At 46.5% G+C, this 17,185-nt stretch overlaps 2 protein-coding genes across 2 annotated transcripts; one reads left to right on the top strand and one right to left on the bottom strand.

Annotated features, from left to right (window-relative positions):
• Positions 1 to 903: 903 nt before the first annotated feature.
• LOC103644753 (protein ALP1-like) lies at positions 904 to 2,479 on the bottom strand. The gene is made up of 2 exons (XM_008667912.3): positions 2,228 to 2,479; positions 904 to 2,148 (listed from the first exon to the last, which is right to left on the bottom strand). Exons 1-2 carry the CDS (start codon positions 2,470 to 2,472, stop codon positions 1,107 to 1,109), a joined length of 1,287 nt encoding a protein of 428 aa, XP_008666134.2. The 5' UTR covers positions 2,473 to 2,479; the 3' UTR covers positions 904 to 1,106.
• A 2,711-nt stretch (positions 2,480 to 5,190) lies between these two features.
• Positions 5,191 to 7,625, top strand: LOC100193071 (uncharacterized). Its single transcript, NM_001138237.1, has 4 exons — positions 5,191 to 5,983; positions 6,168 to 6,300; positions 6,387 to 6,471; positions 7,153 to 7,625. The coding sequence occupies exons 1-4, from the start codon at positions 5,217 to 5,219 to the stop codon at positions 7,359 to 7,361; spliced, it is 1,194 nt and encodes a 397-aa protein (NP_001131709.1). The 5' UTR covers positions 5,191 to 5,216; the 3' UTR covers positions 7,362 to 7,625.
• Positions 7,626 to 17,185: the final 9,560 nt, after the last annotated feature.

Below are 17,185 nucleotides of genomic sequence, written 5' to 3'. Positions count from 1 at the left end.
GCCCAGGCCCGCAAGCATCGGTTGCTCCACCATTCGCGTACGTCACCCCCGCCCGCCCGTTGTCCGTGACGAAGGAACCACGCGCGCCGGTCCAGCTGGTTAGCAAAATGGCCCCAGACAAGCGACGCTCCAGGCATGTGCAGGCGCCTCGATTTGCCTTGCCCTGGTCTGCGCGCGTCGGCCCCGGCCGGCCGGCGCGTCCTGCTACGCCGTGTCCCACCCAATGCTTCTGTCTGTGCCGGCGTCACGAAGGACGATCGAGCTCGCCTTGTGCAGCAGCAGTAGTATCAGCTCCATCAAGCTTTACTTCGAAGAGGCCGCTTGATCGTGATTCAGCCAAGGAAAAGGCAAAGAAGCAAAGATCAGAGAACACATCATCCACTGATTCGGAGTACCTAACACGGATGGGTGAGCTCTCTTTGGAACGGTTATCTGTCTACAAATCAGTAGCTTCAACTGAGGAGAAGAAGTTGGAGTTCATGAAAAAACAGGAGAGGCAGAAACTGATATTGGAGAGGAAGAAGCTAAATTTAGAGAAGATGAAGATGGAACGACAAAAGGTGAAGGAGGACACGGAACAGGAGGTTCTCATATTGAGCATGGATTTGACAAAATGTAACCCCCTTCTTCGCCAGTACTACGAGGCAAAACAATAGGAGATTCTGGCTAGGGTTACTGGAACCTCGTCGTCAAGCAAGTGAAAGTTGATTCTAGTGGTTGAGGAAGTACTCTTATTTGTTTTCGAGAACAATTTTATGTTACTGCACTCGACAATTTTATGTTATGTGATATTAGAACTCAGTCATGTTGCTTAATAATAGTAGACTTCTTATATCATTCGTGAATTATAGCATTACACATTGGCCAGCTTCGGATTAGTAGAAACATTCATCTGTTTCTATTATTCATATTTTTGCATCTCCCATAGTACAAACATAAACTTCATCATACTTAACACATAGTAGCTTCGGAATAACGGAACTGACGACATGACAAACTTCATACTTAACACACAGTAGCTTCGGATTAAACAGAACCGACGACATAACACACTAGACATGACAATGACAAACATACTTAACACATGGCAGACATAAACTTCATACTTAAGCAGCTCCGGATCCAAGCCGCGCCCAGTGGTGGTGGATTAGATCAACCTGCAACTGATTATATTTGACTGGATCATGTAGTTGGTCGTACCTGTTGTTGATGTACTCATTGCGCTCAGAAATGGAACCATGACTAGTATCCGCCAAAACTCCGATGTTGTCGAAGCTTGTGTTCAAAAACGAAGGTCCTTCATCTTCTACGATCATATTGTGCAATATGATGCATGTTTTCATGATATCTCCAATGTGTTGTGGAGACCAACCATATGCAGGACCACGAACTATGGCCCATCGCTTCTGTAGTACTCCAAATGTTCGTTCAATGTCTTTTCTAGCAGACTCTTGAACAGTGGCAAAATGTTGAGTCCTCACATCATACGGATGACGGATTGTCTTGACAAACGCTGGCCAGTCCGGATAAATACCATCTGCTAGGTAATATCCCATGTTGTAGGTGTGTCCATTGACGGAGAAACTCACTGGTGGACTATCACCATTAAGATGTGAATCGAACAGGTTTGAACGCTGAAGAACATTGATGTCGTTACAGCTACCGGGCATGCCGAAGTATGCATGCCAAATCCATAAGTCATATGAGGCAACAACTTCGAGGATCATTGTAGGGTGTTTACCGCGACCGGTAAACATCCCCTTCCATGCAGTTGGGCAGTTACGCCACTCCCAATGCATGCAATCCACACTACCAAGCATACCAGGGAAGCCGCGTGATTCTCCAACTTGGAGAAGCCTAGCGATATCAGCAGGAGTAGGTTTCCTAAGATAGTACCCCCCAAAAGCAGTTTGGATGGCAGTGCAAAAGTGTTTCAAAGCCTCATGTGCTGTAGATTCTCCAATTCGTACGTACTCGTCAACGGCATCCGTAGGAACACCGTATGCAAGGATACGTACGGCAGCAACAACTTTCTGAAGGGCAGATAGGCCTAGCTCACCGGCACAGTTTGGACGTTGAACGAAGTACGGATCCACTTGTTGCACAGCAAGAACGAGACGCTCGAACACATGGCGACGCATGCGAAACCTATAATGCAAACTTTTTTTAGTACAATTGTCAAGTACGTACTATGGACGTTAATAGATGTGCGTATGAATAAACATACCTCCTCCGAAATTGTGCATCCGTGTAAACCGGTTGGGCGCAAAAGTAGTCGGCTCGGATTCTTGCATCACCACTGATATGGTCACGATGGATTCGAACACGACCGGGAATGGAACCAGCGTACCGACGCTCGTTAAGTGCACGACGCCTACGATGTTGGTACGTCGCAACCTCGAGCTCATGGTCTTCATCTTCCATGTCTTGTGCCATCCTAAGGAAAATATTGGAATCTACGAACCGGTCCATTGTTGTGGATGAGTGTATGCGAAGTGTGAGTGAAGTGTTGAAGTAGTGATTATTTATAGAAGGGAAAGGCTTCGGAGAGAAGCCATGCTCTTGTCGTGCAGCCGAAGCTAGACAATGGCTTGTTCAACAAGTGTCGTGGCTTACGGTGGAAGCATGTGAATTCGTAAACATTTTTTCATACAATTCAAATATTGTGTCACGTTTTTTCCACAATAATTACACACAACATAAAATGCAATGTTATTTATTTTGTACATTTCGAAATTAGTAATGAACCATAGTTTTTAGATTATTATTTGTAATATTATTGATTACAAATTTTTTAGCATCCTTTGAGTACCATTAAATGGGTACAAAACAAAGAAAACAGAAAAAGAAAAGGAAAAACGAGTTCTGTTAACACTGTAGCTTTAGGGGATCGAATTTAGGGGACGTTGCTGGAGACACAGAACATATAGAGGACATAATCTTTTAGAGTGTCCTGTAAAGTACAGGGAATATTCTTTTAGGGGACGAAATTTAGAGGACGCTGCTGGAGACAGTCTTATCGGTGCGGCGTGAATTAACCAGCTGAAGAATCATCATCGTCCATCCAGCAGCACGTATCCGTCCCGTCCCGTCCCGTCCCAGCGGCCATGGGCTCCACACGGTTTCTCAGAGGCACCTTTCCCTCTGGCGCCCTTGCCTTTTCCACCGAGGAAAGTACTGTGCCCTGCACCGGCCGTGCCCCAGAATCCCTTCCCTTCGTCCCCGGCCTCCGCCTCCTTCTGATCCGCTGAATGTGGCTTGCACGGTACGTTCGCCCGAGAACAGGTTTATACACGGGTGAGGTGTCGAGTGTGAAAGGGGTCAGTTGCCTGGGCAAAGGAGAGCTTTGGGCTGTCTGGCCTGCCTTTGGAGAGCCCGGCTCGGTTTTTTTTTCTTCCTGTCAAAGCCGGATGCCGGATGATTTCATTCCGGCCACGTCTTCCACTTCCAGTGTGCTGGTAACCTAATGTTGGAGCTTTGTCGGACCATCGGCACGTGATCTGTCGCTGGAGTCTGTCTAACACCGAAGCACGCCCGAATAAGGAAAGCAGACTAGTCAACTACTGTGAAAAAAAAACAAAATCACGATGCAACGTGATCTCATGCTTCATTTCAAGGAATGGCGGATGACAAATTATTTAAGTTGGCTTCATCCTTTTCACACTTATCATATGAGACTAGAATTCACTAGTTTCACTCCCATGATTTATGAGCGTGCATTTGTGATGTATCCGAAAATGTCCAGTAAACTCTAGCAAATCCAATCCCAAGATTATTGGACTGTATCACAACTTATTCAAATAAATAAATAATGGTTTTCAAGCAAAAAAAAAAGGAAAGAAAAACAAATGAGTGCCCACTTGATCGACCCCAACCAAGGCGCAAGATTCCTTGGTCCAAAGTCCAAACTGACGGTATAGCATTATGCTTTGTTCTAATCAGCTTCATTGAGGAGCACTTCATGTTCATGACCAGGAAAAGGAGCATCAACAACTTGGAGTGAGTATTGGATTTTGGGAGTTATTTGGCATTAGAATACCTCCAACATCACCATTCGCCAGTCTGGTACCGCGAAAACGCGTCTTCGTCTTCGTTTTGGCATAACGACGCCAGTGCTCCGATTGATCGTGTTCACGACCAAGGGGCAAAAGAGGAAGACAACGTACCTAGAACACGGTTAATCGGAGCGTTAGCATCGTTATGCCAAAACCAAAACGAAGACGAAGACGTGTTTTCGGAGTACCACACTGGCGAATGGTGATGTTGGAGGTATTATAATGCCAAATAACCCGGAAATTGGAGGTTGAAAACTTGTCGGTTAATGGCCAAGCGGTTGAATCTAGGGGCGGAGCTAAGTAATTTCTAGGTGGTGCAAATGCACCGACAACCACACTCAAACATTAGTTCTAGAAAAGGCTATTTACATTCTATAACATTACTTCTCATTTAGTTGACGATAGTTGCCATTGTCACAAATCCAAAGAATACAAAATATAGTCTTTTTTGTTTGATTGACTTTATTCTGTACCGGCTTCTACTACTTCTACAATGTTTTGTCTCTATGGATTACAACTGCATAAGTCCGAACAACTGACTTTAATCCGAAGCGAACAGACTGTTTGTCTTTAACCAAACTATGTTAAAATAATTATAAAAAATAGAGAGCTAAATAGTATGGTATAAAAGTGTAATTTATTGTGAATTTAATGATATTTATTTGGTATCTTAAGTATTACTGATAATTTTTATAAATCTGGATAACTTTAAAGATGGTTGGATTTAAAAACAAAAACAGAATTTTATATCTTTTTTGAATGGGGGCAGTAGGACAATTATACAGTAGTACCGCAGACCGCGGTGATGACAGTTGACAAACATAACTGATCCTTCTGACATGTGACCGTGGTGTTTGCTGTGCAGAATTCTGCTGTACGTTCTACGCTACGCTGCGTTGGGTTCTGGTTCTGGATACGCAGCTGGGGTCATCCAAATGTCCGTGCAATCCTGTCAGGCAGCACGTTGGGCGAGCAGACCGAAGATGATGCTGCGGCTGCCGGCGCGCTGCGGAATCCCGGAAAGACAATTAAATACCACCGGCACCACCCTTCAAACCGCGTAGAAACACCGCGCGAAACAAACCCGATCGGGAGCCACCGCCCCCGCCACTCCACCGCACCCACACGCAGCTTGTGCGCGCGCGGCCTCCTCGACTCGACATGAACACCACGAACGGGCACGGGCTGATGCACCACCACCACGTCCAGGCGTCCATGGCTCCGGCGCAGCACCAGAAGCAGCGGCCGGGACTGCCGCCGCCCGCGCCCGCGCCCGCGGGGGCAGGCTCCCACTCTCTGCACGCCGACATGTGCGTGGACGACAGCTCGGCGCCGGGGCGCGCGCAGGCGCTGGGAGGCCTGCCACCGCGCAAGGCGCACCGCAGGTCCCGCAGCGACGTCGTCCCCTACGGGTACTTCCAGCCGCTGCCACCGCCGTCGCCGTCGCCCAAGGTGGAGGCCGGAGGCTGGGGCCTCGCCAGCGGCGGCGGCGGCGGCGCCGGCGACGACCTGCTCAATGCGTACATGAGCATGGAGGGCATGGACGGGCTGAACCACTCCGACGGGGATAGCCGCGGGAGCAGCGGCATGCGCACCAACGGAGCCGACAGCAGCGAGAACGAGTCCGAGGACTACGGCGCCGGCGCCGACAGCCAGTTCTTCCTCTGGGGCGACGGTGGCAAGAGGAGGAGGAATGCCTCCGGAGAGCCCGCCGCGCCGCCGGCGGCGGCGGCGGCGGCGGCGAGGCACGCCCGGAGCCACTCCATGGACAGCCTCATGGGGAAGCTGAGCTTCTCCGCCAATGGGGAGCCCGGCAAGTTCAGCCTGGACTTCGGTGGCGGCGAGTTCACCCCGGCCGAGATGAAGCGGATCATGGCCGACGAGAAGCTCGCGGAGATGGCCCTCGCCGACCCCAAGCGCGTGAAGAGGTAGGCACTAGGCACCGCACCGCACCGTGTCCGTTTCTAACAGATTCTATTCCATTCCGCCATAAAAGCCCGGATCCTTCAATTACAGCCCGGAGGCTGCAAAAATGCAAATTCCTTAAGTCACAAACAATCACAACGCCGTTCCGTCATCCTTGGTGATCGTTGCTCTGTGCTCGCGCTGCAGGGTTCTCGCCAACAGGCAGTCGGCGGCGCGGTCCAAGGAGCGGAGGATGCGGTACATCGCGGAGCTGGAGCAGAAGGTGCAGATCCTGCAGACGGAGGCCACCACGCTGTCCGCGCAGCTCACTCTGCTACAGGTATGCGTACTGCGTTGTTGAATGTTGCACAAGTCCAGAGCTTGGCGTGCTTACCTTTAACTACCCCCCTTCTCTCTCCGTCGCAGCGCGACTCGGCGGGGCTCGCCACGCAGAACAACGAGCTCAAGTTCCGGCTGCAGGCGATGGAGCAGCAGGCGCAGCTGCGCGATGGTGAGAAAAGGATCCCGCTCTCTTGGGTTGGGTAGTAGCGGTCGCGTACTCGCATTGCATGGAACCCGGAATGAGTATACTCTGTTCGAAACTCCAGTTCGGTTGCCGTCTGTTGGTACGATCCTAGTGTCGCCAACTCGCCATGGATGCGTGCGGGCATTTGGCGCCCACGCGTTGGAAGCTAGTCGTTGTCACGTAGTAGTGCCGACTGCCGATACGCTTACCAGTTCGCCTTACAATTAATTGCTTGTTTTTTTTACTAGTTGTCGCACTGGAACCGTTGTTCTCTGGTGCTGTTAGTCGCTGCCATGTCCGCACCAAAATCATAAAAGCGTCCGAACGATCAGATTCCGCGGCGACCTCGTCACGCATTGGCCACGTCGCCATGTTTTGGATTCCCGTACGTATTATTATCAGTAAAATAAAACCAAGTGTGCGTCAATGCAATGCAAGCTGACGCCGCGTTGCCTAGTTCGTGGACCGGCCGATGCTGCTGGCCGGGCACTAGCACTACCCCCTGTCACAAGAGGCCGGCCGTCTTTAGATAATACATACATACAGGCGCCGCAATTAGTTAGTAGTATCTTTTATAAGACCCGTCAGTAGCGATACCATTCCAACCAGCTCTTTCAGAAATACTAGCTTCTGATTTCTGACCACAGTTTCTGTTTTACTGAACAGCGCTGAACGAGGCTCTGACAGGCGAAGTCCAGCGCCTGAAGCTCGGCGACACAGCCTCGTCCGGTAATAATCTACCCCAGCAAGTGCAGCTCCGTTGCCAGAACCAGGTGGCGGGGCTGCACAAGCAGCAGCAGCAGCAGGGTGGTGAGCAGATACCCTTCTATCAGCTGGAGCAGAACGGCGCGCCGAGGAACGACGCGCCTAAATGAGGATGGCACACCTCGACTACCTGCGCTGGGTTACACAGGGAAAAAAAAAACCTTGATTAGTCCCGTAGATGATACGTTTATCTTGGAGCTGTGATCTCGTTCATAGTATAACTACGTTTGTCGGGCCGGCAGCGGCAGGGACCCCGTACGTTGCTGGATATTTTATATTCTTCTCGATGGAGTCGTCATAGCTGGCGAAAAAAATGTAATGGATTGAAATTCTTTTGTAGTACTCTCATTTATGAATGAATTCGTTTCGAAATTAACTGGAGCTGTGTAGAACCCCCGTTATTTCTTTTAGAAGAACTGTTATGATATGACCGCATAACTTCGCACTTCTGAGGCTCTCCTAGACGTCCTAGTATACCAAGGTCATCCAGGTCTCTGAGGCTCTCCTGGTATTTTAAGTCCTTCATATCAAGAACCAAGCTGGCTACTCGACCTAGATCAAGGGTCTCTATAGGCAAAGTACTATAACTAGGCCTCATGGGCATCCTTCAAGATACCTCCAGAACGAAGAGGCCCTAGAAGTAGAAACCCGTGAGACAGGATGACTCCGGGTGGTATGCTCTCGACGTCTATGTGCCACTACTTAGGATTACTTAGGATGGTCTCTCGGTACCGAATATTCAGAATAAGGCTTCCATCCATCATATTAAATGTGATGGACAATATTATAGTTAATAAAGGTGCATTGTGGCCATGAAGGAGGAAGTAGATGTACTCGTGGCTACTATGTGAAAGTCGCCTAGAGGGAGGTGAATAGATGAAACTTAAAATTTATAAACTTTAAACGCACACTAAGGCCGGAGTTAGCGTTAAATTTAAATCGGAGTTCAAAGGATACTTCTCCTTGCTTAGAGTTGCTCAATCAATACGGATAACGTTTGGGAGCAAACTCAGATCAATATGAGCAAGGGAACTTTAGAGAAAGGAAAGAGGGGAAACAAATCAAGTGTAGATCAATGCAAGTAAATACGGTGATTTATTTACCGAGGTTCGGTTCCAAAGAACCTAGTTTCCGTTGAGGAGGCCACAAAGGCTGGGTCTATTCCAACCCTTTCCCTCTCTCATTCGGTCACACATACCGGTCGAGGCTTCTTCTTAATCACTTGGGTCACTAAGACCCCGCAAGGATCACCACATACTTAGGTGTCTCTTGCTAGCTTACAAAGCACTTATGAGAATAAGAATAGAGAAGGAGAAAGCAATCCAAGCAACAAAAGCAACAAGGGAACACAAACCACCCTTTCTCAAGTCACTAAGGAATTGAGTTGATTTGGAGGCTTGGAGAGGATTTGATCTATTGAAATGTGTCTTGGAGTGAATGCTATTGCTCTTGTATTGAATGTGAACTTCAGAAAACTTGGATGCCATTGAAGAAGGTGGTTGGGGGGTATTTATAGCCTCCTGAGTTTGCTGTCGATGGGCACACCGGACTGTGCGGTGTTGCACCGAACATGTACTGTTCACTATCCGGTGCGTGCCACGTCAGCACGCTCGTTAGAGTTTGGAGCGATCGACCGTTGAAACCCTTTGTCCTGTAGCTGCACCGGACGGTCCGGTGGCACACCGGACATGTCTGGTGCGTTCTAACTTCGCAGCCTGACATCTGACTTGCACTGTGCGCTTTTGCAGTCGACCGTTGAGCACAGGTTACTGTTGCTCCGTTGGCTCTTCGGACATGTCCAGTGCACACCGGTAGTCCGGTGAATTATAGCGGAGCGCACCCTGAAAAAACCCGAGAGTGAGCAGTTCGTTTGGTGCTCGGTGAAAGTCGCCTAGAGGGGGGGGGGTGAATAGGTGAAACCTGAAATTTATGAACTTAAACACGCACTAAGGCCAGGGTTAGCGTTAGAATTAAATCAGAGTTCGAGAGATAGTTCTCCTTACTTAGAGTTACTCAATCAAAGCGGATAACGTTTGGGAGCAAACTCAAATCAATATGAGCAAGGGAACTTTAGAGAGAGGAATGTGGGAAAACAAATCAAGTGAGAATCAACACAAGTGAACATGGTGATTTATTTTACCGAGGTTCGGTTCCAAAGAACTTAGTCCCCGTTGAGGAGGCTATAAAGGCCAGGTCTATTCCAACCCTTTCCCTCTCTCAATCGGTCACACAGACCGGCCGAGGCTTCTCCTTAATCACTTGGGTCACTAAGACCCCGCAAGGATCACCACACACTTAGGTGTCTCTTGCTAGCTTTACAAAGCACTTATGAGAACAAGAATAGAGAAGGAGAAAGCAGTCCAAGCAACAAGAGCAACAAAAGAACACAAATGATCCTCTCACAAGTCTCTAAGCAATAGAGTTGATTTTGGAGCTTGGAGTGGATTGAATGCTTTGGTTGTGTCTTTGGAGTGGTTGCCTTTGCTCTTAAAATGAATGTGATATTCAGAATACTTGGATGCCATTGAAGGAGATGGTTGGGGGGTATTTATAGTCTCCAACCACTTTCTAGCCGTTGGCTGAGTTTGGTGGCGATGGGCACACCGGACAGTCCGGTGGTGCACCGGATAGGTACTGTTCACTGTCCGGTGCGTGCCACGTCAGCATACCCGTTGGGGTTTAGAGCGGTTGACCATTGGAACCCTTTGTCCTATAGCTGCACCGAACAGTCCGGTGCCACACCAGACATGTCCGGTGTGTTCTAACCTCTGCCGCGCCCGTTCACAACTGTTCACTTTAGGCAGACGACCGTTGGCGTAGGTTACCGTTGCTCCATTGGCTCATCGGACATGTCTGGTGCACATCGGACAGTCCGATGAATTATAGTGGAGCGCGCCTTGAGAAAACCCGAGAGTGGCCTGTTCGTTTGGTGCTTGGCCTGGTGCACCCGACACTGTTCGGTGCACACCAAACATTGTCTGGTGCGCCACTGGCAGTATACTCTCAAGTCCTTTGCTTCAAATTTATCTGAGTCCCGAACTTAAATTCTTTCTTGGTTTGAGTTGAATCTTAAGCACCTGAGATAAATGACATCTAGGCAAAACTAGTTAGTCCACGTGGTTTGTGATGGGAGTCAACCACCAAAATCGATTATAAGAAATGATTAAGCCCATTTCCCTTTCAATCTTCCCCTTTTTGGTGATTGATGCCAACACAAACCAAAGCAAATATAAAGTGTAAAAATGTAACTAGTTTGCAATTATGATTGATGTGCATAGGTTACTTAGATTTAAACCAATTGAAAGACTTTGTACATATGTCTAAGAATAAACGTGATTGCTTTCTTCTATTTAACATTTTGGACCACATTTGCACCACTTGCTTGGTTTTGCAAATGTTTTGGAAAAATCTTTTCAAATTCTTGCAAATAGTCAAAGGTATAAGAATATGATTGTGTAACACCCATGGTGTTACTGCAACTAAAACTTGAGCATGACATCATAAACTTTGGCATTGCATATGTTTGACACACCTAGAGTGCATTCACTAGGTAAAAGTTTCAAATAAGTTGTAGTGTCCTAGTGTTTTGCAAATAAGACCCTGAATAGGGCACTTAACCCTAAAGGGGGATTAAAGGGGTAAAATATAACCAAATTGGGAAAACCTAAAAGCTTTAGGGAAATAGTCATAAAATACTCCCAAAAATAAACTTGGATTACATTCATACCCCTGGGATATCCAAGTACCCCATTTGAACCCTGGAAAACCCTAAAACCAAACCCTAGGGGCTTATGTGCAAAATTAGTCCACTTTTGGACTAAAGTGCAAAAACCAAGTCAAATAAGTATCTTGAGTCATTTGGGTCACTCAAATGTAAATTTGCAAGTGAGACTCTAAGTTTTGGGTCTATTTGCAAAAATCACTTCTTATGTCCCAAATGGCTTAAGTCTGAATTTCAGAGATTTTGCTCAACTTTTGAGCCTTGTAGCTTTCATAATATAGGGTTTTTGTCCTAGGTCACCACATTAAAGTTGTAGACCAATTATTGGAGGACAACTTTGCTTAAGAGTGTGAGCTTAGTTATTAAGAAAAATCCAGAGATAATTAAGCCTAAAGTTTGGCTGTCAGGCTGGTTCCATTCTGAGTTTCAGATTTTCAGTGTAACAGAGCCAGCTTTGGGTGTGAATTCAACCTTGATCTAGTGCTCAAATGAGTTCAACCTCTATAGTCAAATTATAGATGGTATATAGCTCTCCAATTTTGCTGCAGAGCATGGAGTATGTTGCCATATAAGTTTGTGAGAAAATCAAGCCTAAACTGTGACTGTCAGGTCGACTGAATGAAAGAAGCTCATGGTACAGTAACTATTTAGATTCAGAACAGTTCGCCGTCGACGATTGTTCCCTCGCCGTGATTCGTGTCGCCGGCGTAAGGATTCGCGCTCGGGGCAGATGGATAACATTGCGGGGTGTGTAAATCGTCGCCGCCGGTGAGCTGGCCTCCACTCCGATGATTCCCCCCGTACTTCCCCTCTACCCCGCGGCTTGAGCTGATATGCTCGCCGGTGAACCACCGTCTCCCGGCCTTGCGCCACATGGCTTTGCCTTTCCACCGCGTCGCCGTGGCTCCCTACCTCTGTCCCATCATCGCCGGGGAGGCTGCCACGATGGTGGACACGAAATCACTGCGCCAAGCTTCTTCTTCATCTCTGACCGCCAGCACGGCTCGGCCGAATTGATCACCACCGCTTGCTCTCTCTATAAATTGAGCCCTCCACCAGTTCCGCAAGATCATCAACTACCCAATCACCAGAAATTGCTAGCAATCGATCACCAGAGTGTCCGAATTTCTTGTTTCCCCCAAATCGATTCTCCGCTGCCGTGAACCACACACCACCGCGGCCAGCCCTCCACAGGTCTGCTTATGCCCTCTTTGTTCCTGTTCTAGCCTCTCTGCACGCCGGTGATACTCGACAACCCACACAATTGCGCTAGGAGTCCTCTGGTCGCCGGGAACACGACGGTATTGCCGTGATGCTCACGGTCACCGTGGCCAGAGCACACCACTTGATCATTAGTGCAATTATGTTGGGGGAAATACTCCCTTGGTCATGGATTTGGTTTAGTCTTAAGCTAGGCGCCGGTCTTGGCCCCCTCCGGCCGGTCTAGCTCGTCGGAGCTCGGCTCCCAGCGTGGATCGCCGTCGAGGACGTATCGGGTAAAGGAATAGAAAACCGGAGGGTTTATTTGCAACCTGTCAGCGACACAAGAAATAGTGAAAGAACTTATTCCCAGTTAGTTAAAAACCCGAGGGTCTCTGTGCAAAGTCGCCAGGGCGCGGGCACGCGCGCGCACGTTTCCCTCTGGTATTGGGCCGACTGGGCTAGAATCAGCCCAACACTATTCAATCTTTTTCCTTTCTTTTTCAGTAGAACTTTAGAAATCTATAGAAAATTGTAGAAAAATCCTAAAATTGTGAAACCAATTTTCCTAGACTTCTTATTTTCTATAGTATTTAATAAAAATAGTTTCATGATTTTTAGGTTAACTAAGGAATTTTAAGGTATTTAAAGTAGTTTTAAGTATTAGTTCTGAATTTTTAAAAACCATATGGTAATTCCAAAAATGTCCAAACTTTTTATATGAGTCCTATACATTATTTAGAAGCCTTGGGTAGAGTTTGGGTTGATTTGGACCTTGTTTGATAACTAGAACACAAAACCCCCACCCCTACTCTATGAACTCCTTTACTGACTCTGGAAACCCTAAGTTCTCGGAGTTCCGTGAAGGAAAATTGTATTCAAGACCTTAGATAATAAGTTTTTATTATCTTTGCACTCTCATGAGCATTACATGGCATTCATTCTTATTTACATATATGTGGTTATGTTTAGAAAATGAAGAAGAAATTGAAGTGAGTGAGGAGAAGGCACCACCACCTTCGGACTCTCAGGCAGGATCTTGTCTCTACTTTGACATCTACGGGCCTGAGCCTGACTCACCTACTAACGAAGGCAAGCCCTGGTGCATTTGCCACCTCCTTGATGTTTTTAAACTTTTCTCACTTGCTTGATGCATTAGGTGATAGGAGTTGATTGCTAAAACCATTCCTGCATTACCTTCCTTGAATTTGATTACCTTCCTTGATCACCTGTTTTACAAAAGATTTTGATGCTTAGCCTTGCTTTATGTAAGGAAAATGGACCCCAGGCCTTTTGGCTAATTGAGTTTTGGTGTTTGATGATTAACACAACCTGTGGACTAATATGTTTGCTAGTGTTTATAATTATAGTTCACAGGATGCGAAGAGAATTGGACCAAGGCAATGAGGATGCAACACCTCAAAAGAAGACATAAAAAGATGCATAAGAGTCCAATACTCAAGAACAAAAGAAGCCCAAAGAAATCAGCAAAGAAATCCAAGATGCGGGCTGTCAGCCATCGCCTGGTGGCGCACCGGACAGTCTGTGCAGAGAGGCCGCAGATAAGCGCTCTCTGGCTGTAGCACCGGACTGTCCGGTGTGCACCGGAATGTCCGGTGTGCACCAGACAGACGACAACGGTCGGATCCAACGGTCGACTGCTACAGGCGCCAACGGTCAGCTGACGTGGCATGCACCGGACACTGCACAGTGGATGTCCGGTGGTGCACCGGACTGTGCACCCGACGACAGAAAGCTGCTGCTTTCTGTCCAATGGCTAGTTTGGGGTGTGGAGGCTATAAATACCACCCCAACCGGCCATTCTCAAGTGTGGGAGCCCAAGCAACATACCAAGACACATAGTGCATATTTCCAAGTGCTCAAACACCCAAGTGCTTAATAGAATCACTCGGTGATTAGCGTAGGTGCTTTGCGAAGTGCTTAGGTTAGTTAGACCGCTTTAGCGCTTTCTATAGGTGAACCCTAGTTAGTTGAGTGAGTTTTGTAAAACCACACAACCCCTCGGCTATTGCGTGAGTCGTTGTAATTGTACCGAGTGGGGCGAGAGTCTTGCGAGACCGTGACAACCGCGTTTGTGTCACGGCCTCCACCGTGTACCGGAGGGAACGAGGCCCGCGGCGTTTCGGCCGGAAGCTCAATAGTGGAGACGGCGGGGAGCGTCCGAGAGGAGCCGGAAGCGGAGCACCACTTGCGCGTGGAGAAGGCCCGTGGCTCTCTACGGAGTTACTCGACCGTGGTGCTTGGCCCTCGCATGGGCTTCCCTTTGCGTAGGGGCACCAACAAGGATTAGTCGGGACCTTGCGTGGTTCCGGATACCTCGGTAAAAATACCGGCGTCATCCACGAGAGTTTGCTTCTCTACTTAGCTCTTTACATTCCGCATTTATATTAAGCATTTAAGTTTCAATCTTGTAGTCATACTTATTTAGTGTAGATTGAGACTTAGCCTTTGCGTTAGAGATAGCAACACTTAGACAAAACCTAGTTTGCACACTCTAGTTTGATTACTTGCATAGGTTTTGCTCTAGGGATTAAATTGTGGCCTAGTTTAGTAAAAGTTTTAGAAGTCCTAATTCACCCCCCCTCTTAGGCGTCACCCGTTTCCTACACTTTAGAAAAACAAAATATTTTGTTTTACAAAATATGATGTGGAAAAACTGGGTGGGATGTTTTCGAAAATAAAACTTGATGGTGGATCTGTCAAAGGCATTGATGGGTTCAACATCTGGAAAAGATGTACCTCTACCAGGTACCAAGTTTTGGGTTTTGAAATAATTAAGCTGAGACCGGGCGGGTGACTTGCACGAGAAGAGAGTCTCGGTGTAGTGTCTCCGTCTGAGTCGATTAAGGACCGTGTCGATGTAGGCTTGATGACCGAGGACCCTTTAACTGGTCACATGCCTCGTCATGGGTAAGCCTTGCCTCAGGCAGACTAAGGCCAGAATAAGATAACACGAAATGGGCGTGGAGCGATGGCAAGAGTAGCGTGTACCCTCCGTAGCAAGAGGCTGGACGGTGGTGTATCTGTGCTCTCGGTTTGCGTGAACCTGATCTAGTCTTAAGAAACCCGGTGGCGGGTTGACATATGCAAGGGTTAAGTGCTACATATGTCGTGTGATCGGAGATCCTCAGCTGAGTATAATCGATTCGGATCGCCATACCTTCGCGGTTATGAAGACTTGGTCACTGCCCTATACGTAGAACTCCAGTAAAGACGAAAGATGGATTAAGAACTTGGCTAGTTCAGGATGAGTGTTTGAACTAGGTTAGCAAGAACTCTAGATGTAGGTAAGTTTACCTAACTTGACAATAAAATTGGATTTTTAAGGATCCACTTTTAGTAAGCATTTATGCAACAACAGAGTCATTGATCTTGAGATACCTTACCTTGACTCCCTTATAACCAGCATACCCTTGAGAGTCTTTTCTTTAGTCGGGTAAGACTTGCTGAGTAATTCCATACTCAGGGTTTATTCCCTCGTTGTTTTTAGGTGAGCAAGTAGCAGATTTCTGTTGCTTCTGTACCAAGGTGGTTCCACATGAGGAAAAACAAGAGTGAAGATGCGGGAGGACAGGGTCCTCCATAAGAAACTTTTATGTAAAGACTTTTCGGGAGGAGTTTTTCCTCCCTTGGTTATGTAATAATACTACTCAGCACTCGTTTATAACCCTGGTCTGTAATAAGCATCTTGATCTTACTTTTTAAATAAATGTAAGTTTATGTAATCACTTCCGCTTTTCGATATCTCCTATGTTCTGTAATGTCTGCAAGACGGGTGAAACGTTCCTGGAAAGGTAAGAAAGAAGATACCGAACTTATCAAGTGATTTAGGAACATCTACAGGGTTGTCTGATGTCTGTTGGACAAGGACAACTGTAGGTGGGCCCAATGACTTGGGAGATTCCGTCACAGATTGCAAGAAGCATTTTTAAGATTTGAAATTTCTCCCCCTGTTTCAAATGCTTTTCCTTTGACTAAGTAAAAGCTCCCTCTTAAGAAATTCTCCCCTTAGCTTTTCAAGAGGTTTTTTGAAATGATTTTCTTGTGACACCCAGGTGTCTATTTCGTGTTATGTCTGGAGATTTATCCTAATCTCAGATTGCTCAGTGAAAATTTCTATTTCTAGATCACGTTTATCTCCATTTATCAAGTTACTTGTGAAGGTTTCACCTTTTTTTGAATTTCTTCGATCTCTAGAAAGGCCAAATTTGGAGCATGTTAAAACTTTTATTTCTCGGCACGAATGCAAACTCGATAATCAACCTCGATTTATAAATCTCGACTAAGACTCCTCTTATTCGAACTCTTGACAATTGTTAGTCGAACTATGTCCAAGTCCCATTTCCTCGACCTTCGATGCATGTCCAATATTTTATCCGGGTCTGTATTCGCAAGCGAGATTTTTGTTGTGTCGATCTCTAATTAAGTCTTATCCGAACCAACTTGATATCACCATATCTGATCTGAATCAAAAAGGAAAATACAAGAACAAATGTGAAGTGAGTAATAACCGTTTATATTTGATCTAATTACTTATTTGCTAAATTGGTTCCTGTCTTAATAAGCAAAATGCAACACCGTATTTAGAAGACTCGAATTTTATAACCCGGACCACTGGCGTAGACCTATAACGCAGCACAATCTTAAAATTTGGAATGAACAAAAGCGACAAGAATTTATAGATAGAACTACTCGCATAGTTTAATTGTTGTTCGAACTACAAAGGTCTAATTCAAAAAAATGGTCAAATTTAAGTCAAAACATTTTTCAAATAGAATGCAAGTATTTTTTTTTTATTTTTATTTTTAGGCAATATCGATTAGAATTTCTACCGAAATTTCACATTTCTTGTTTGTTATGGATGCGGGGTGTTTAGTATAAAACTCAGGAATAATTAATTATAAATGTGGATTTTAATTTAGTACTGTTTTCTTCTTACCATGTGGAATGTAAAAAAGACATACTTACGTACCTTGCGTGCTGCAGTGGCCA

Source organism: Zea mays, chromosome 1, assembly GCF_902167145.1.
Source record: "Zea mays cultivar B73 chromosome 1, Zm-B73-REFERENCE-NAM-5.0, whole genome shotgun sequence".
In the NCBI taxonomy this organism is placed as follows: Eukaryota; Viridiplantae; Streptophyta; class Magnoliopsida; order Poales; family Poaceae; genus Zea; species Zea mays.
This window is presented reverse-complemented; position numbering and strand designations above follow the sequence as displayed.